This window comes from Muntiacus reevesi, chromosome 2 (genome assembly GCF_963930625.1).
Source record: "Muntiacus reevesi chromosome 2, mMunRee1.1, whole genome shotgun sequence".
NCBI classification, from domain to species: Eukaryota; Metazoa; Chordata; class Mammalia; order Artiodactyla; family Cervidae; genus Muntiacus; species Muntiacus reevesi.
The window spans coordinates 181,016,469-181,035,173 of record NC_089250.1 but is presented as its reverse complement, the minus strand read 5'-3'; the positions used below and the strand labels follow the sequence as shown (position 1 = coordinate 181,035,173).

The following is an 18,705-nucleotide window of genomic DNA, read 5'->3' as shown; positions in this document are numbered from 1 at the left end:
CGCCCGGGGTCAGCGTCCGGGGACAGAAACCCAGAGTCACGCCTCCTGTCCACCTGTGCTCCAGGGACCACGGCTCACGTGGGCATCATGCTGTACGGGGCAGACGGCCGCAGTGGCCACCGGCACCTGGATGGGGACGGAGCCTTCCAGCGCAACAGCCTGGACGTCTTCCAGATTGCCACCCCGCATAGCCTGGGCCGCCTGTGGAAGATCCGCGTGTGGCACGACAACAAAGGTGGGGCCCGCTGCCCGCCTGCCCTGTCCTGCACTGCCTGTCCACTGTCTGCTGGCCCTGACCAACTGCCCACCGCCCACTGGCCCTGACCGCCCGCCGGCCCTGACAGCCCACCGGCCCTGACGGCTCACTGCCAGCCCGCCCTGCCTGCCCACCGCCCGCCCTGCCCACCCACCGCCCACCGGCCCTGACTGCCCACCAGCCCTGACTGCCCACCGGCCCTGACCAACTGCCCACCACCTGCCGGCCCTGACTGCCCACCACCCGCACGCCCTGCCTGCCCACCGCCCACCAGCCCTGACCGCCCGCCGGCCCTGACCACCCACTGCCCACCCGCCCTGCCCCGCCCGCCCACTGCCCGCTGACCCTGACCGCCCGCCCACTCTCGCAGGGCTGAGCCCCGCCTGGTTCCTGCAGCATGTCATCGTCCGGGACCTGCAGAGCACCCGCAGCACCTTCTTCTTGGTCAACGACTGGCTGTCGGTGGAGACGGAGGCCAACGGGGGCCTGGTGGAGAAGGAGGTGCTGGCTGCAAGTAAGACCCCGCCTGGCAGCTGCCACAAAACAAACAAATGCCTGGCCTGGGGTCTCCTGAAGCCCGCCTTTCCCCCCAGGCGACGCGGCGCTGCGGCGGTTCAAGCGCCTCCTGGTTGCCGAGCTGCAGCGTGGCTTCTTCGACAAGCACGTCTGGCTCTCCATATGGGACCGGCCACCTCGGAGTCGCTTCACGCGCGTGCAGCGTGCCACGTGCTGCATCCTCCTCATCAGCCTCTTCCTGGGTGCTAACGCCGTGTGGTATGGGGCTGTGGGGGACAGCACCCACAGGTGCGTGCTGCGGGGCCGGCCCGCCTGCCTCGGCCTCCCCGCTTCCTGCCTCCCCGCCTCCCCGCAAGCCAGCCCGTATGTCCTCTCCTGCAGCCAGGGCCCCGTGTCCAGCCTGGCCCCACTGAGCCTGGATACCATCGCCGTCGGCCTGGTGTCCAGCCTGGTCGTCTACCCTGTTTACCTGGCCATCCTGTTCCTCTTCCGCATGTCCCGGAGCAAGGTGGGTGCGTGGGGCCCCTGAGCGTGCCGGGCTGTCCAGGGGGGCCTGGAGGGGTCAGCACCCAGAGCACGTCAGGCGTCAATGGGCCCCATGAGCTGCCGACGCCCGCGTGTTAGGTCCCTGAGCAGGCAGGGACGGGCTCCCTGGATGACAGGCCGCAGGTTCTGAGAGAAACAGACTTGAGGACAAAGTCTGAGCAGACCTGGGCCAGCGTGGCGGTGGGAGGTCACTTAAAACCTCCGAGAACAGCCCAGGTGGCCTCTCTGGCGAGTCCGCCGAGCAGTCATGGAAAGTCAGCAGCAGTCCCACACAGGCTCAATAAAACCTGACGGGCACCTCCTGACTCTTCCCTGAGGCCAGAGCCAGACAGGGACCTCACGCAGTGCTCAGCAAAGGCCACACACCTCGGCCAGCGGCCTGGTCATGTCGTCCTTAGCTGTGTGTGGCTGCCCACGGTTACGCTGATTCAAATTAGAAAGAACTTCAGCTTCTCGGTCATGGGAGCCGCTCCTGGCGCTCCGTGTCGGCACGTGGAGAGTGGCTCCTGTGATGGAGTCTGTAGGTGCAGAGCACACGTGTGGTTCTAGAACGTTCTCAGGACAGCACTGCTGCAGACTCTACTCGCCAGGGTGGGCACGCGCTGACCTGCCTCTCCCACAGGTGGCAGGGGGCCTGAGCCCCAACCCCGCAGGCCCGCAGGCGCTGGACGTGGACAGCTGCCTGGACTCATCCATGCTGGACAGCTCCATGCTCGCCTTCCCGGGACTTGGTGCCGAGGTGCGGGCTCTTGGGGGCCTTCCCCGGGCGGGGCTGCGGCACGGGCAGTCTGCAGTCAGGCTCTGTGTGTGCTTCTCAACAGGCCTTTGCTGGACAAGTGAGACAGGACTCATTTCTGGAGGATTCTAAAAGGTGGGGTCCCTAAAGAAAGCATGAGCTTGTGTGGGTCAGCGTGCCTCGTGTGTGTCGCGTCGCGTGTCCCCATCCGTGTGTTGTGGGCGTCGCGTGTCCCCATTCGCGTGTCGTGGAGGTCACGTGTCCCCGTGCGCGTGTTGTGGGCGTCGCATGTCCCCATCCGTGTGTCGTGGATGTCGCGTGTCCCCGTGCGCGTGTTGTGGGTGTCGCGTGTCCCCATCCGTGTGTCATGAGCGTCGCGTGTCCTTGTGTGCATGTTATGAGCGTCGCATGTCCTTGTGCGGGTGTCGTGGGTGTCGCGTGTCCTCGTGTGCGTGTCTTGTGGGTTGTGTGTCCCCATCCATGTGCCATGGGTGTTGCGTATCCTCTTCTGTGTGTCATGTGGGTTGCATGTTCTCCTTCGTGTGTTGTGTGGGTCATGTGTCCTCATCCATGTGTTACACACTTGTCCTGGGAGTGTTTGCTTAGAGCCCCGCGTGTCCGCCTGTGATAGGACTTGGGTTGGATGTGTGTGCAGTCGTGTGCCCGGGCACCCCTTGCTGACTGTTGCCTGCAGCCTGGTGTGCTGGCCATCCAGCGAAGGCACCCTCAGCTGGCCAGACTTGCTGAGGGACCCGTCCGTCATGGGGAGTGCCCTGCAGCGGCTGGCTCGGGGCCACGTGGGCCTCACACCAGGCCCGGAGGAGGACAGTCTCTCCCTGGTCAGCCCCTCCTCACCTGCCAAGTACTTCTCCGCTTCAGGTGCGTGGGGTGGGGAGGCGCTGCCCAGCCCCCTAGGAGGGCTCCAGGCTGACCTCTCCCGCCCTCTCCAGATGAGGACCTGATCCGGCAGATCCTGGCTGAAGGGGCTGGCAGCCTGGCCCCCACCCAGGACACGCAGGGAGAAACGGACCTGCTCGCTGGCCTGTGAGTGCCGGGCTCCAGGGGCAGCGGTGGGGAGGTGTGGCGCTGTGGGGCAACGGCTGCTGGAGCAGTGGCAGGAAGGACGGGTGTCGGGTCCCAGCACCGCGAGGCGAGTGCCCCCAAGCAGCCAGCGGGCCCAGCATCCTTTGCCTGGCCTGGGGCGGTATCCTCTCTCTACAGAGGCCAGAGGGGGCTGGCTGCGCCCCCGAGCAGTGTGCCGCTGACAGGCGAGTGCCCCCATCTTGCTTCAGGTGCAGCGCCGCCGGCGAGAAGACCCAGCCCGTGATGCTGCGGAGCCCGGGGGACACAGGGCTGCCCAACCCAGGCCTGACGTGGGAACAGCCCCCACCGACCAGGCTCCCCAAGACAGGTGCGCGCCCAAGTCCCAGGACAGCCTCCCGCTCCTCTGAGCTGCTGCTGACCCGTCTGCCTGCCTTCCCAGGGCTGGTGGAGGGTCTGCGGAAGCGGCTGCTGCCAGCCTGGTGTGCGCCCCTGGCCCACGGACTCAGCCTGCTCCTGGTGGCCGTGGCCATGGGCATGTCGGGGTGGGTCGGCGCCAGCTTCCCACCCAGCGTATCTGTCATGTGGCTCCTCTCAAGTGGCTCCAGCTTCCTGGCCTCCTTCCTCTGCTGGGAGCCTTTCAAGGTGAGAGGGGTACGGGGGGCCAGCCTGCCAGCTTCTGGTTTCCGTGGGCTCCTCTGACGCTAGCCCTGGCCCAGGTCCTGCTGGAGGCGCTGTATTTCTCCTTGGTGGCCAAGCGGCTGCACCCCGATGAGGATGACACCCTGGTGGAGAGCCCGGCCGTGACACCCGTGAGCGAGCGTGTGCCCCGCGTGCGGCCGCCCCATGGCTTCGCGCTTTTCCTGGCAAAGGAGGAAGCCCAGAAGGTCAAGAGGCTGCACGGGATGCTGCGGGTGAGCTCGGGCCCCACACTGGTGCCTGGCCTCCTGGCCCAGGCAACACCTTCCAGGAGGGCCCGCCTTTCTCGGAAACCTCAATGCGCCCTCCTCCTTCCGCAGGTGGTCTGGGTTCTGTGGGCCCCGCCCCTCCCGTGACCTCCTGCTGCCCAGCCTCATGGGGCCCTGGTGCAGCTTGCTGGCCTTCACAGACCATGTGTGCCCACAGGCCTGGTTCTCAGCACCAGCCTCCCTGGCTGTGGGCACTTTGCTGCCCAGCATGTGGAAGCCACGCTCTGTCACAGGCTGCACCCACGGGGCGCCAGGCTGGGTTTGGCTGACTCCAGGGCTATCCCTGCCCCCCAGGGCCTTCTGGTTTACATGTTCTTCCTGCTGGTGACACTGCTGGCCAACTACGGGGATACCTCGTGCCACAACCATGCCTACCGCCTGCAGAGCGCCATCAAACAGGAGCTGGACAGCCAGGCCTTCCTGGCCATCACCCGGTATGGATGCCCTATGTGCAGACACAGGTCTGTCCTCTGGGCCAGGGCGGTGCCAATGCCGGCCAGAGTCCACCTCAACCCCGCCCTTGGTGCAGCGCAGCCCCTCGGGGGTGTTGGGAAGCATCTCAGTCCATCTCTGGTCATCAGGAGTGGAGTGGGTGTTGTTGGCCATGGGGAGAGGACACAGGACAGGCCCAGCATAGCTTTACCAGCCCCGAGTGTCAGGAAGCCCAGGCTGTGCCTCCTCCCCTGGGCAGCACCGGCCACCTCCCGCTGGCCCAGCTGGGACTGTGGTGGTAGTGCGCCCTGGGCCTCTCACCCTGGGGGGCTGGGCCATGAGGGACGGCCATGTGACTGACTCTGGGTTTGGTGTGGGCAGGTCTGACGAGTTCTGGCCATGGATGTCCCACGTTCTGCTCCCCTACATCCACGGGAACCAGTCCAGGCCAGAGCTGGGGCCCCCACGGCTGCGGCAGGTGCGTCTGCAGGAAGGTGAGTCACTGAGGGGCGCCCTGGCTCTTAGCCTAACTTGTTTCCAAAGGGAAGCCTTTGCTGGGGTCTGGATCCAATGCCCGCGGCTGGGTGACGGCCTGTGTGGGTCTCCTGACGTGCAGACAGTGACACCTACTTCCTGGGGTGCTGGGTGGGCTCGGTGAGGCCCCGACGAGCTTGGCCTGGAGGCTGGTAAACAGGCAGGGCCCTGGACCCTCTGCTTTCAGCGCTCTGCCCGCACCGGCCTGGCTCCAGGGACCCCACGTGCTCAGCAGCCTCAGGCGGCTTCAGCACCAGCGACTACAGCGTTGGCTGGGGGAGCGCTGCTCTCAACAGCTCCGAGATCTGGGCCTACTCGGCGCCAGACCTGCTGGGGTGAGCCTGGAGGGCGGCCAGGGTGCCGGGGAAAGGGACAGCCCTTCAGAGGAGCTTGCCGGGGCACCGGCGCTGACGCCGCCCCTCCTGGCAGCGTGTGGTCCTGGGGCTCCTGCGCCGTGTACGACAGCGGGGGCTACGTGCAGGAGCTGGGGCCCAGCCTGGAGGAGAGCCGCGCGCAGCTGGGCTTCCTGCAGCTGCACAACTGGATCGACAACAGGTGGGCCCCGCGCTCAGCCCCTCCGCCCACTCCCCGCGCACGCCGCCCAGTCACCGCGACACCTGCCACCCGAGCCACTTTGGAGAGCACCGGCCTCTCCCGGCGCTGCTCCCTCCGACCCCCGGCCCCTGCCCGTGCCCTCCGTGCAGAAGTCGCGCCGTATTTGTGGAGCTGACACACTACAGCCCGGCCGTGGGGCTGCACGCCGCCGTCACGCTGCGCCTGGAGTTCTCGGCGGCCGGACACGCAGTGGCGGCGCTCAGCGTCCGCCCGTTCGTGCTGCGGCAACTCAGCGCCGGCCTCTCGCTGCCGCTGCTCACCTCGGTAGGCCCCACCCTCCCGGCACCTCGGTAGGCCCCGCCCTCCTCCGCGGGTCTGGCCCCGCCCCGGCCTCCTACCTCCAACCTGACCCCGCCCTCCCGGGCCCACCTCAGGGCCGTGGCCCCGCCCTCCAGGGGCCTGACCCCGCCCCGGCCCCGGCCTGCCCCACCAGGTGAGCCTGCTCCTGTTCGCCTTGTACTTCTCGGCGGCCGAGGTGCGCGCCTGGCGCAGGGAGGGGCGCACGCGCGCCACGCGGGCTGGGACCTGGGCGCGGTGGCTGCTGGTGGCGCTGACGGCAGCCGCAGCGCTGGTGCGCTTGGCCCAGCTGGGCGCTGCCGACCGCCAGTGGACCCGCTTCCTGCGCCGCCGTCCGCGCCGCTTCACCAGCTTCGAACAGGTGGCCCAGCTGAGCGCCGTGGCTCGCGGCCTGACTGCCTCGCTGCTCTTCTTGCTGTTGGTCAAGGTGAGGGCTGAGCCGGTGGGTCCGGGCGGGCAGCGTTGGCAGGGTTAGTTGACTGATGCCCTTTGTCCGCAGGCCGCCCAGCAGCTGCGCTTTGTGCGCCAGTGGTCGGTTTTCGGCAAGACGCTGTGCCGGGCGCTGCCGGAGCTCGCGGGGGCAGCCTTAGGCCTGGTGGTGCTTGCCGCAGCCTACGCGCAGCTTGCTGTCCTGGTAGGTCCCAGTGGGGCCGTGGGAGAGGGTGGCTGAGCCCAGGCCCGCCCCTCACTGTGCCCCCTCCCCTGCAGTTGGTCTCCTCTTGTGTGGACTCGCTTCGGAGTGCTGCCCAGGCCTTCCTGGTGCTGTGCCCCGGGACCGGGGGCCCTGCCCTGTGCCCTGTGGAGTCCTGGCGCCTGTCCCCCATGCTGTGCATGGGACTCTGGGCCCTGCGTCTGTGGGGGGCCCTGAGGCTGGGGTCCGTTCTCCTGCGGTGGCGGTACCACACTCTGCATGGGGAGCTGTACCGCCCCGCCTGGGAGCCGCAGGACTATGAGATGGTGGAGCTGTTCCTGCGCCGCCTGCGCCTCTGGATGGGCTTCAGCAAGGTCAAGGAGGTGGGTACGGCCCAGGGGGGGAGAGGGACGCACCCTGGGCCCAGCGGAGCCCAGGGCGCAGCCGGACTGACCGAGCCCCTGTGCCGCCCCCAGTTCCGCCACAAAGTCCGCTTCGAAGGGATGGAGCCGCTGCCCTCCCGCTCATCCCGGGGCTCCAAGGCTTCTGCGGAAGTGCCCCCACCCAGCGGAGGCTCCGACGCCTCCCGCCCCTCCACCTCCTCCAGCCAGCTGGAGGGGCTGAGTGTGGGCCTGGGCCGGCCGGGGCCTCGAGAGCTGGAGCCTGAGCCCTCCCGCCTCCATGCTGTGTTTGAGGCCCTACTCGCCCAGTTTGACCGGCTCAACCAGGCCACAGAGGACGTCTACCAGCTAGAGCGGCGGCTGCAGCGCCTGCAGGGCCACAGGAGCAATGTGCCCCCAGCCTCCCTGTCCCCCAGCCCCTCTCCAGGCCTGCGGCCCGTCCTGCCCAGCCGCCTTGCCCGGGCCAGTCGAGGCATTGGCCTGGCTGCAGGCCCCAGCAGAGCATCACTGCGGGCCAGGAACAAGATCCACCCCAGCAGCTCTTAGTGCCAAGGCCTCTGGGCTCCCCTCTCCCCAGGGCGCGCCCGTGGCTCCTCTCTGGTCCCTTGGAACCAGAGCAGACACCACTCAGTATTATCACCTTCTGCCACCCTCGGTTGCGGGCTAGGCAGAACAGCTGCACGCAGGTCCCCAGAGAGCAGGCAGGCTCTCTGCGGGCTTCAGCACTTTACAGAGGCCATGTGGCCAGCTCGGACCCAGGGTCCCCTCCCACTCCTGTGGGAGGACACAGCAGTGCTGGACGAGTGCCCGGCCTCAGACGCTAATTTATTTCCCGAGTCCTCAGGTACAGCGGGCTGTGCCCGGCCCCCCTCCTGGCTGATGTCTGCCCTGCCAAGGACGCAGGCCCAGGGGAGGGGCCCACACGCCTGTCGTCCTCCCCTAAGTTATTACCTCCTCCGTCCCTGCTCCGTGCACTCGCCTCCAGCTGCCGCCGTGTGTCTGTTGTAATTTATGTGGGGTTAAAATGTATATATTTTTGTACGTCGCTTTATTTTTCAATACAGCCAAGGGATCTGGTGGCTGAAGCAGCCTGTGCCCACTGTCACCCACATTGAAGGGGAGCTGGGACCGCCAGAGCTGGCCTTCCCTCCCCAGACACCTGTCCGCCCAGCTGGAGGAGCAGCAGCTGCTTCTCAGATCCAAGTCTGGCCTTGAGCAAGTGCTGGGCAGAGAGGGCTTTTGGAGGGGAAATCCCATCCCAGGCTGGCCTTGCCACCGCCATGGCCTTAGCTTCCTATCCAGGCCTGCTGGTGTCAGGTCTGGGTGAGGGCTGGGACCCTAGAGCTGGTAGGGGAAGATCTCTGCCCGGGGGCTGGCTCCTGGGCCAGGGGAGGCGGGTGTGACCACGTATGTGTGAGGCTGTCCCAACGGCAAGGCCCCAGCAGCAGCCTGGCAGCCCCCCTCCCCACTCCATTGGGCATGGCCAAAGCTACAGCCTAGATCCCACCCCGCCAAGAGACGAAGTCAAATAAACAAGTTGACTGACTACTCCGTGTCTGTGTCCACTCTGGGGTCTGTGTCCGAGTGCACAGGCCTGGGCCACACCAGCGCTTTATTTGCACAGATAAGTATCAGCCAGTGCCGCAGGGGCAGGGCAGATCCCGCAGCACGGCTGCTCCAACAGCTGGGGAAGCCCCACGGGTCCGTGTGCCCACCCTGCATGGCCTCATACAAACTCCGTGAAGTCGTCCACAGAGGAGACCAGGCGTTTCCGCTGGCCCGTCTCATAGGCGGGCGTGGGCTCGGCCGGGGCCTGTGCTGGAGCCTTGGCATGACCAGGAGGGTGCGTCTGCATCAGGGGCAGGCTGGCGCTCGAGTAGTGGGCTTCCTCACGGATCTGGGGGAGGAGGGAGCTTCAGCAGCAAGTCCAGAGGGGGTGGCGCACGCACCCCAGGCTGGCCATTCCACCTCCGTGGAGCACCCCCTGCGGCCCAGCTCCTACCCGCTGGCGCAGCCGCTTGATGTGGCGGAGCCTGGCGATCCACTTAGAGGGGTAGATGTCGGTGGGGTTGGAGCGGCTATGGTGCACCTGTGAGGCCATCTGGGGTGGGGTGGGGAGGGCGGGACGGTGAGCCCTGCGTGGGGGCACCTGCGGGCCTGACCCCCACCTCCCAGGGGTCACCTCTGCTCACGTTCGCATGCAGGGCCATCTGGCGGGCCACAAAGGGCAGGTTTCGGTCGGACACGATCTTGGCCATGCTGGTGTCCACAAGGCCCTCCATGTCTGGGGAGACATGGCGCTCATGTGGGGCTCAGCCCTGGAGCCTCTCGCTGCCCCCCTACCCCCGCCCCGCCTCACCTTTCCTGCACTGCAGAGACACCAGGTTGCACTCGTAGTCCAGGGGGGTGATAATCACGTGGACGAAGTTGAATTGGCCCTGCTCACACGAGAGCAGGGTCATCGTGGTGCCAAGGGCCACTTTCTGCGACCCCCTCCACACACAGCCCAGGGCCCAGACCTGCCCCGAGGGCCCCGCGCTCGCCTCTGAGGGCCCCCAAGCACACCTTGATGGTGCCCAACTTGAAGTCCTCGCCAGAGTCATTGTAGACGATGGACACGAAGTCGTTGCCCAGGTGGCGCTTCTTGTCACAGCGGTGCTTGTCCACGTCCTTGGTGGGCATCAGGGTGGCAATGTGGAAGACAGCTGCGGGGCAGGCAGGGCTGAGCGGGGCGGGCTGGGTGGAGGTCCCCGAGGAGTGGGCCAGAGGGCAGGGAGGGCGCACCTTGCATGATGTCGTCGTGCCAGCAATACGTGAACTGGCCATCCTCACCGCACACGTCCAGGCCGCCCAGGTACACCTTGTCCGGCTGGCAGTCCTTGAGCTCAATGAGCTTGCCCAGCCCCGTGAGGAACTCTGTGTACCTGTAGGAGCCGTGCTCATTGGATAGGATGGCAAGCTCGCTGTTGCTCTGCGGGGAGACGAAGGCACGGTAGCACCAGCTCCCAGGCTGCCCCCAGCCACCCCCCATCCCGGGCCCGCAGGACCCCAAGGGCCTGATGCTGCTGGGGGCCAGGGTCAGGCTGATTAGTGTGCCTTGGCACACCCCCCCTTCTGCCGCCCACCTGACCAGGGAAGAGCAGCTTCACACCCAATGCCGGGGGTGTCACCCCCCTCCACCCCACTGCTCCTGGTCTGTCTGCCGCTGACCTGGGCTGGCTCTGTCCTCAGAAAGACCCAGAGTTCTTGGCTGCCCATCCCTCTCCTCCCGCCGGGCCGGCCCTCGGCCCATGGCAGCCAGGGCGCTTCTGAGACTCAGGTCGAGTCAATGCAAACCCTGCACTGGGAACTGCCCACCTCGAGGGGTGCCACCATGCCCCCCGTCACGTCCTATCCCCTCACCACCCCTGCCCGGCACTCCTCTGCATGTCCTTACTTCCTCCACATCTCTGCTCAGAGCCACCTCCCTGGGGTCAGTGACAACCCACCCCCCCAAGCGCTCTGTGCTCCCACCCAGCCTGTCGATCTCACTCCTGAGTCCCGGAGGGAAGGGAGCTCCATGCACACCTGACACTCTAGCGGCTCCTGCAGAACCCAGCTCTGTGGAGGACAAGGACCCCACCCCCAGCAGGGTGGCCACCCTCCACCCAGCACCCAGGCAGCCCCTGCCAGCCCGGCAGCCTCACCTGGCCTTCTCCCACATACAGGACAGCAATCTTGTGCGTGTCGTACGACGGGATCTGGTCAAGGAGCTGCACTGACCGCTCGAAAGACTGCAGCCACAGAGCCCAGCCTGAGTCCAGAGCAGAAGAGTCCCCTCCTCCAGCCCCGCCCAGCCAGTCACAGCCCAGTGCCTGTCTGGGAGAGGCCTCTCCTCTCACGGGCCTCCAGGAGCTGGGCTGCAGCCCCCACTGCCAAGCCGGGGGCTCAGCCCACTGTGCACCTGCAGCCGGGCTCCAGGGGGCCCTGCAGGGGAGAGAGAACCTACCTACCTCGTTAGGCAAAAGGATTGGTTTGTTGGACTCGTCACCGAAGAATGGTGAGTGGTAGAGCTGCAGGAACACGAAGCTGCGGGGGAGAGAAGACAGGTGAGGTCGCAGCCAGCAGTCACAGCCCAAGGGGGAGAGGGCCGGAGCGTGGTCACCAAGGAGGCTGGTCTCTGTGGCTAGTCTGCCCTGACCAGGCCACGCCAGCACCAGGCCCCCACAGGAGCACCAGGAAGGTGTGGCTCACCTGGGATTGATGCCGGGCACCTTCTCGGTGTTGGAGGTCCCTGCTCGGCTCTTGAAGGCGTCCCGCTCCACCCTCTTGCCCCTGCGTGACGGGGCCGAATCCGAGATGGTGTAGCCTCGGGGCCGCAGCCCGCTGGGGGAGCGGGGACAGCTGGACGGCAGGGGGCCCTCTGGCTGGGCGGGGCCCCGGCGCTCCTCGCCCGTGGCTGACCAGGCGACACCTTCCCCGTCCAGGATCCCTGACTGTGACCGGGCCTTGGCCTCAGGACTCAGCCGGCCGACCTCAGCCTTGTCCCCTGGGTCCCCCAGGATGTCCTGCAGAGTCTGCAGTTCAGGCGATGAGCTGGACTTGCTCAGGGGCTGCGAGGGCTGGAAGGCGAGGTCCACGGAGGCCCGGGAGCCCTCCAAGGAGACTGCCCGCTCGATGGGGATGCCGCCAGGAGGCAATTCCTCGGCATGGAATGACTTCCCCTCCTGGCTGGAGGTGGAAGATGACTGGGAAGAACGATTCAAACGGAACGCTCACCAGGAGGCACCGTGGAGACCACCCAGGTTTACCTCTGGGAATAAAGCCCCACCCATCCCCAGCCAGGGCCTCAGAGTGGCCAGCACCAAGCTGGTGGGTCCCCTTTCCCGAAAGCACTTTCCCGTGCTCAGCCCCGCAGTGCCCCCAGCAGGGGTGAAAGGCCCATCAGGCGGCTCCCCCGACTGCACTCACCCTGCTGAAAGCGTCGCTGCGCCTGCAGCGCTCATCAGAGCCCAGTGTCGCCTCAAAATCTTCCAACTCGGGAGGCTCTGCTGACAAACCGGCCTCGCCTGGACCTCCCTCCTCCAGGACTACTGCAGAATCTGGAAGGACACAGACGTGCTGGGCGCCGGCCTGTCCAGGAGTCCCGTGGCCTCAGGGTACCGGGTTTCCCCATAAGAGACCACAGCAGCTCCCCAGCAGGGCCTGGCCCAAGGCTCTCCTGCCGGGAGCTCTGGGCCACCCCCTCCCATCAAGCCAGCTGGAGGAGAACATTCTGAGTACCCTGACACAGGCGGCCTCTTCATGGGCTCCCAGGGGTCAAGATGGGGGGCACCTGGCCCCTTGGAGTGCCCACCTGCCCATCCCAGTATCCACAGAAGCTGCCTGGGATCCCCCAGCAAGGCAGGTGGGCAAGGGCAGACCGGACCCCTGTGCAGAAGCCCCTGCCTGAGACAGGGCCCGGCCCAGCGGAAGGGCCTCAACCAGCCCTCAGGAGCGGGGAGAATTCCGGGCTGGCCCAGCGGAAGGGCCTCAACCAGCCCTCAGGAGCGGGGAGAATTCCGGGCTCCTCCCTGAGAAGCTCTAGCGAGAGACTAGTGAGGGGCCCCATGTGCACATGGGCTCTGAAGCTTTCTGGAGGGTGGAGGTTCGCCTGCTGAGCTCGTACCGACCCAGAGCCAGGCAGCTAAGGAGGGAGCATGACCCTAAAGCCAGGTGTCCTGTGCCAGTGCCAGGACGAAGGGCTGAGAAGAAACGACCGAGTCAGCGTAGCCCCGCACTGCGCAGTCCGTCAGCCGCCTTGAGAAACCCTGCCGTGCCCTCCCCGAGTCAGTCCTGCCCACGTGGGAGGCCAGGGCAGCTGGAGCGCCTAGCCTGCCACACCCTCTGGCCAGGTCCTGAGAGCAACAGGCTGGGAGCCAGTCTTCGGGGCCCTTGGGCAGCCCGTATGTACGGCAGACACACCCCATTTGTGGGCTCACAAGGCCTATCAGCACCAGAGCCAGGGCGGGGCAGCTCTGTCCTCTGCCAGCCTCTAGGGTGCAGTCGCCTAGGTCACCCCCTCAAGCTGAAGACGGGGCTGGGAGGGTCCGACGCGCTTGGGAACAGAACTCGGCCACGGAGGGCACAAGGCAGTGGGGGCTCCCGCCAGCAAAGCGCAGGCGTCCTGCACTGACGTCCTCATGCGAGTCGGGGCGGCTCCCTGTGGCGATGAGAGGCTCAGACGGGGTCGGGGAGGGGTGACTGGAGGAGGGATGATGACACAGCGTCTACGAGGCAGAGTGGCGCTCTGCAGCAAACACCGCTTTCCTTAAAGAGCGTTCGAATACCTGCCCAGGAAATGCTCCTGTGCAGCCTTCCTTGGCACCTGGACTGGCACAGGGAGGAGAAAGAGGCCACTGCAAGGGAAACCGTGAGCGGCCCATCAGCAGGAGGAAGGCCACGCACAGCCGAGCCGAGAGGACAGGCACCACCAGTCCTGCAAGGACCCGAGCCTGGGGAGAGAGAGGGGCGGCCAGCAGCCGGCGCTCACGCCAGCGCTCCCAGCTGCTCGGGTGCAAGCCGGGGACAGGAGCGCGCCTCTCCTCCTCACGAGTAGTCACCCAGCCGCAGGGAAGCGGGGAGGAGGGCAGTGCGGGCGCAGACGGGCACAGGTGAGCTTGGCGCGTCCACACCCAAACCCCAGCAGCAGCGCGGCCAACTCCAGGACCCTGAGCGCCAGGCGCCCAAGAGGAGTGCAAAGCAAGGCCCGTGTCCACCCGACGAGCAGGGCCTCCAGCCACCGATTCACAGTACCACGTCTCCAAAGGAGGGTCCCCCAGGAGCAGGACCCTCAAGCGCCAGGTCTGCAGACGAGTGTGCCCCGTGTGCAGCCGGCCTCCTCAGTGCCCAAGGCTGGCAGTGCCAAGACGGCCCAGGACCCCACGCGGCTTTCCGCCCTCAGACGTGGCGCACAGTTGGGCGGGGGCCAGCACTCACCTGTGTTGGAGCGCGGGGGCGGGGGCGGCTTGGCCGAGCCAGCCGCCGGTACCGACAGCGACTTGTACAGGGCTGTGTCGCGGCGCTCCTTGAAGCGCTCGGCGGCCATGAGGGCGTTCGACAGCTCCTGTAGTGGCATGCTGTTGATATCCGAGGAGAAGGGGCTGAGCGGGTTCTCCAGGCTCATCAGCCAGCTGGTGTTGCCTGCGGGCGGGCTCAGGTCTCAGCGCAGCACCCCCAGCAGCCCTGCCCTCCACTGTCCCTGGGCAGCCCCAGCTGCACCCTGCTCCGCTCTGACCAGGGTCCACACGACAAAAATGACTAGGACACAGAGGGATGACCGTGTAAGGACCCAGAGAGAAGACGGCATCTAAGAGTCCAGGAGAAACAAGCCCTGTTCACAGCCCTGATGCTCAGCTCCCGGGCCCCTGGGCGGGAGGCAGGAGGTCCTATGGTTACAGCCACCTGGCCCAGCAATGCTTTGCTGTGGCGGCCAGAGCAGGCCAGCTGCCGCCCGGCCCTCACGTCCACCCCTGGGTACTCAGCTCAAGGTGACCTCCTGACTGCCCGCCACCGGCTCCTGCGTGTCCAGAGCATTTGCATCACTGTGCACGCACATGCTGACAGCACCCCAGGCCAGCCGAGCACAGGCCCATCCCTGGGTACCTGTGGGCCTGCGGACCAGGATCTCCGCCCAGCCCTGGGTCAGCAGGGGCACGTAAGCAGCCAGGTTTGTCTTCTCCTTCTGCGCCGGGAGCGGGCTGCCAGCTGAAGCCTTCTCGGGCTGGCCGGCTGGAGCAGTCTGGGAGCCTGGGGACATGGGGCTGCCCGGGAAGTGGGAGGCTGCAGTGTCCAAGGCACCCACACGAAGGCCATGGCCCCCTGGGAGGAGGAGAGGGGAGGGCTGGCGACCACCACCACTTGCCCCAACAGGCCTGGCTGCTCCAGCAGGGGCCCAGCCTGGCAAACTCCGAGCTGGGGCTGAGGCAGCCCAGTCCTCCCCAGGCATGGCCCTCAGTGTCGAGCTGGCCTTGGTGGACCCAGGACAGCAGGCAAGGGCCCCAGAACTCGCCAGTCAAACCATGGCTCATTTAAATGACAGCAAAGAAAGCCCCAGGGGTGGGCTGGGCTGACAGCTCGCAGCTGTGTGGAGGCCGTGTCCCCTCTGCACCCAGTGGGGAGGGCTTGCAGGCAGCATTCAGTTCCGCAGCCCCCGGGGCCAGGTCTGAACAGACAGACTGCCCTGCTCCGCAGCTCCAGGCCTCTCTGGGCTTCGCAGATGCCCTGGGTGGGAGGCGGGTTGGGGGTGGAGGCTCACCGGACATGGAGCGGACCCGGTCCCGGGCTCCGTGGTACACCTGCTGCCCAGCCTGGGACTCCAGCTTGGCGGGCGCCTCCTTTGTCTGTCTCACGTGCACACCGGGGTCACAGCTGAGGACAGAAGGGTCCCCAGAGTGTGACCGAGGTAGTCCATGGGCTCAGATGGTCTGACATGCTCATGCAGGCGTGGGCTCAGGATGGAGGCCAGGCAGACAGAGGCAGAAAGCAGGGGTCACCTCAACTCCGGGCCACCCTGTAGCTCTCCCGAGTCCAGGCCTAGCAGTGACCGGGTCCCCGTCCCAACGCTCGTCGTCACGGTGACAAGCTTGTTCCCAACCAGCCAGGTTTTGGTCCTGCCACCAGCCAGGAGGAACTCTCCTACAGGGGACCTGAAAGTACAGGAGTCGGTCCACACCTCAGTGGGTGGGCGCCCTGGACGGCCAAGGCACCCCCATACCATTCCTGCGGCCGCTCTGGTCGAGTGCAGTCACAGATAAGCGCAGCCCTGCCCTGTCCTGGAGCCAGCTCGCACCTCTTGGGGACCGCCGTGAAGTTAGAGAACACGTATCTGGCCATCATGTCCAGACATGTCTCTGTGAGCTCCAGGTGGAGGTTTTTCAAGTTGTCATCGGCCTGGGCCATCGAGCTCTCGTCTGCAGACCCCAGGCTGGCGCTCGTGAGAGAGGTCTGGATCCTGCTAGAAGAGCCACGGCAAGGTCAGGTGCCAGCAGGGGCCGAGCCGTCTACCACCGGGGCCAAAGCTCAAGGCATGCAGGTGCAGAGGGTCGCGCTCAGAAAGACCCAGCAGGGCACATGGCCCATTGAACCACAGATTGCCAAAGAGTGGATACACTGCCCTGGGGGCGGGCAGGCAGGGGCTTATGGACAGATCCAGGCCGGCTCGTCGGAGCAGAGGCCTCGGAGACCGGGAGAGAGGCTGGCCCCTCACCAAAGCAGAGAATTAGGTGACCCCTTTGTGGCAGAACAGTGGAGTCATGCAGAGACGCGGAGACCACAGAACACAGACGAAGATTGCATTCTGCCCCCGGGCCTCCCATGGAGGACGGGCAGGGTCTGGGTCCCGGGTGAGGCTCTGCATTCACCCCCACACTCGGCCGGCCAGCCCCGCCCCGCGATCAGGAGGAGGGGCTTGTGCAGGTCTCACTCCAATACAAATTTCATGCCCCCGTGGCTGAGTTTTGCTCATGATAAGTAAGTTATTGAAAACAGCTGAGAGAGGAGCCTCCCTGACAACTCCCCAGCCCTGACTCCCATCCCGGTCAAACCCCACTCAGGGAAGCCAGGCTCAGGCTGGGGCCCAAGGCAGGCATCAGCAAGGAGCTGGGTCTCCGAGCTGTGGGACGCTGAGGCCTGAGGGGGCTTCCAGGTGAGAAGACGGTGTAGCCTGGCCCACGGGCATGAAGCAGTGAACCCCCACCCCCAAGACACAGCAGAGGAAGTGACGAGGCCGCACCCCTGGGGAGGTCAGGCCTTCCACGCCCAGCCCCTTGCAGGCTGGCCCCCTGGCCCACTGCCCTACACAGAAGCCCCCGTTCCCTCTCACCTGCCACAGAAAGCAGAGGAAAAACTTTCCCAGAGGAAAAACTCAAGAAGAAAGCCCACTTGACAGAAAGTGAGAGAAAAGCCAAACCCTGGAGAGTGTGTCCTCAGGTGACCGGCATGGGTGTGGCTTTAGTTTGCAAAGGCCCCTGACCTCTGGTACAGGCCTGTGGGTGCTGCCACTGGACACCAGCTGCCTCACAAGGGTCACCCCGCTTCGGGCCCCCAGGCCAGCCTCTGAGGACGCCGTGCAGCTAGCCCGTGCTAGTTCAAGGCCAGGTGACAGAATGCAACCTTTCCAGCCCTCTCCACCAGGCTCCCTGCCCCAGAGCCCCGGCCATGTGGCCCAACGGCTGCCAGGCGGGCTCTCCTCCACTCTGGCCGGGGAGGGCACGGGCAGGTGACGAGGTCATGCAAGCAGCCCCATGCACCACCACCCGGGTGCTCCCGCCTGGCAGCGCCACTCACGGGCCCAGCTCCAGGGTCCGAGCCCCCCACCCGACAGAGCCCACTACCTGCGGACCACATGTTCAGACACACTGATGCTGCGGCACCGGAAGGCATCGGCTGCAGAGCTCTCCTTGAGTTCTTTCACGGGTGGAGAGTTATTCAAGCCTTGTTTGGGGGGTCTGGCTATCCTCAAACTACCAGGTGAGGAAGGAAGGCCCAAGCCCCAGAGAGCCCAGCTCCCGGCAGGGAGGACAAGCCATTGGAGGGATGAGGAGGAAAGGTCACAGGCCACAGGGTCAGGATGGAGAGCCCGCGGGTGAGATGAACAAAAAACCATGCCAGAGGCCAGTTAGCGGGGGAGAAACAGAAAACAAAAACGCATGAAAATACATTGTGTAAACATGACGGCGAAAAAGTAAGGTTTCACGCATGATACTAAAACAAAGAACATTAGTGCAAATTAAACGTGTGTGGATCACACCGCACGGCAGATTCCAGGCTGTGCTGACCAGGTGTCCCGCCCCCACCTGCTCGGGACCAGCTCCAGAAAAGGCCAGTTCTAACTCCAGGCCCAGCCCCAGCTGCTGGGGCCCTGAGAGAACAGCCTCTGACTCAGGCCACACTGACTTCTGGAAAATGCCGTATTCCCACCAGGGAGAGCCAGGAAAGCTGGACGGGAAGGGGGGGCGAGACGGGGGGCAGCCGTTCAAATGGAATGCAAAACAAGAACACAAGGCCTAGCACGGCTCTTCTCAGATTTGGCGAAAGCAGCTGAGATGAAGAGCGTGTCCCTGGTTGGCAGTGGGTTGGGGGAGAGCACGGGGGAGCAGGCCACCGCGGTCTGAGGCTGGGCATCTGTGGCCATGGGCCCCCATCCAGGCCAGGTGTGGGCTTCTCAGGAGTCAACCCTGGGCTCGTTCAGTGGAGTCAGCCCCAAATCCAGACGCCCTAGCACTACCTGGCATCCCAATCTCCAGCTCGGCAAGTCTATGCTTGACCACCATCCAGGCAGGACCAGCCAGGATCCAGCACGCAGGCTCAGCCACACCGAGGCCCCAGAGGGCGCGGGCCTCTCTAGCGTTCTGGGACTGCCTGCCTCCCGAACCCAGGGCACCTGGCGCTCAGCACGGCTTCAGGGGGCTCGCCCTCAGCCACAGCCCGAATCTACTCCCTGGCCTTGTCACTGCGAGGCCCCGCTGGCAGGTCTGCCCCGCCCACACAGGTCCCCCACCTCTTGGGCCTCTCATTGAGACTGGTGCTCCGCGCTCTGAAGCTGTCCTTCTCGGGGGTGTCATCAAAGGACAGGAGGACGTTGGAGCGCAGACCCTGGCAGAGAGGAGTGGAGCTGAGCCACAGGCCAGGAGGCGCCCACAGGCTTTCTCCCGCTGCCCCTGCCAGGGCCACCCAGGGACCCCGCGAGCCTGGGGCAAGCCACAGGCCCAGGA

At 66.0% G+C, this 18,705-nt stretch overlaps 2 protein-coding genes across 17 annotated transcripts in view; one reads left to right on the top strand and one right to left on the bottom strand.

Moving 5' to 3' along the window:
• Window positions 1-8,493, top strand: part of PKD1 (polycystin 1, transient receptor potential channel interacting) — a 39,064-nt gene extending 30,571 nt beyond the window's left edge. For 2 of the 4 annotated variants that reach the window (XM_065924051.1, XM_065924049.1), the window contains 20 exons: window positions 65-235; window positions 627-770; window positions 850-1,060; window positions 1,154-1,280; window positions 1,941-2,057; window positions 2,140-2,189; window positions 2,686-2,933; window positions 3,005-3,098; window positions 3,347-3,465; window positions 3,538-3,740; window positions 3,815-4,009; window positions 4,358-4,497; window positions 4,877-4,989; window positions 5,217-5,364; window positions 5,459-5,584; window positions 5,734-5,908; window positions 6,078-6,368; window positions 6,441-6,575; window positions 6,650-6,955; window positions 7,049-8,493. In XM_065924051.1, the coding sequence (XP_065780123.1) occupies window positions 65-235; window positions 627-770; window positions 850-1,060; window positions 1,154-1,280; window positions 1,941-2,057; window positions 2,140-2,189; window positions 2,686-2,933; window positions 3,005-3,098; window positions 3,347-3,465; window positions 3,538-3,740; window positions 3,815-4,009; window positions 4,358-4,497; window positions 4,877-4,989; window positions 5,217-5,364; window positions 5,459-5,584; window positions 5,734-5,908; window positions 6,078-6,368; window positions 6,441-6,575; window positions 6,650-6,955; window positions 7,049-7,519 (3,584 nt within the window). In that variant the 3' untranslated portion in view covers window positions 7,520-8,493. Of the gene's footprint in view, window positions 1-64; window positions 236-626; window positions 771-849; window positions 1,061-1,153; window positions 1,281-1,940; window positions 2,058-2,139; window positions 2,190-2,685; window positions 2,934-3,004; window positions 3,099-3,346; window positions 3,466-3,537; window positions 3,741-3,814; window positions 4,010-4,357; window positions 4,498-4,876; window positions 4,990-5,216; window positions 5,365-5,458; window positions 5,585-5,733; window positions 5,909-6,018; window positions 6,369-6,440; window positions 6,576-6,649; window positions 6,956-7,048 lie in introns of those variants that run through there. The other 2 variants (XM_065924050.1, XM_065924052.1) reach the window with 2 other exon arrangements.
• Window positions 8,494-8,528: 35 nt separating this feature from the next.
• TSC2 (TSC complex subunit 2) overlaps window positions 8,529-18,705 on the bottom strand; it is a 31,382-nt gene continuing 21,205 nt past the window's right edge. For 2 of the 13 annotated variants that reach the window (XM_065924053.1, XM_065924065.1), the window contains 18 exons: window positions 18,492-18,586; window positions 17,326-17,454; window positions 15,783-15,947; window positions 15,487-15,639; window positions 15,249-15,361; window positions 14,597-14,812; window positions 13,931-14,134; window positions 13,282-13,446; window positions 11,924-12,054; window positions 11,207-11,700; window positions 10,966-11,041; window positions 10,660-10,746; window positions 9,758-9,944; window positions 9,539-9,678; window positions 9,333-9,411; window positions 9,166-9,257; window positions 8,976-9,074; window positions 8,529-8,870 (listed from right to left, as the gene is read on the bottom strand). In XM_065924053.1, the coding sequence (XP_065780125.1) occupies window positions 8,700-8,870; window positions 8,976-9,074; window positions 9,166-9,257; window positions 9,333-9,411; window positions 9,539-9,678; window positions 9,758-9,944; window positions 10,660-10,746; window positions 10,966-11,041; window positions 11,207-11,700; window positions 11,924-12,054; window positions 13,282-13,446; window positions 13,931-14,134; window positions 14,597-14,812; window positions 15,249-15,361; window positions 15,487-15,639; window positions 15,783-15,947; window positions 17,326-17,454; window positions 18,492-18,586 (2,796 nt within the window). In that variant the 3' untranslated portion in view covers window positions 8,529-8,699. The remainder of the gene's footprint in view (window positions 8,871-8,975; window positions 9,075-9,165; window positions 9,258-9,332; window positions 9,412-9,538; window positions 9,679-9,757; window positions 9,945-10,659; window positions 10,747-10,965; window positions 11,042-11,206; window positions 11,701-11,923; window positions 12,055-13,281; window positions 13,447-13,930; window positions 14,135-14,596; window positions 14,813-15,248; window positions 15,362-15,486; window positions 15,640-15,782; window positions 15,948-17,325; window positions 17,455-18,491; window positions 18,587-18,705) is intronic. The other 11 variants (XM_065924055.1, XM_065924054.1, XM_065924056.1 and 8 more) reach the window with 11 other exon arrangements.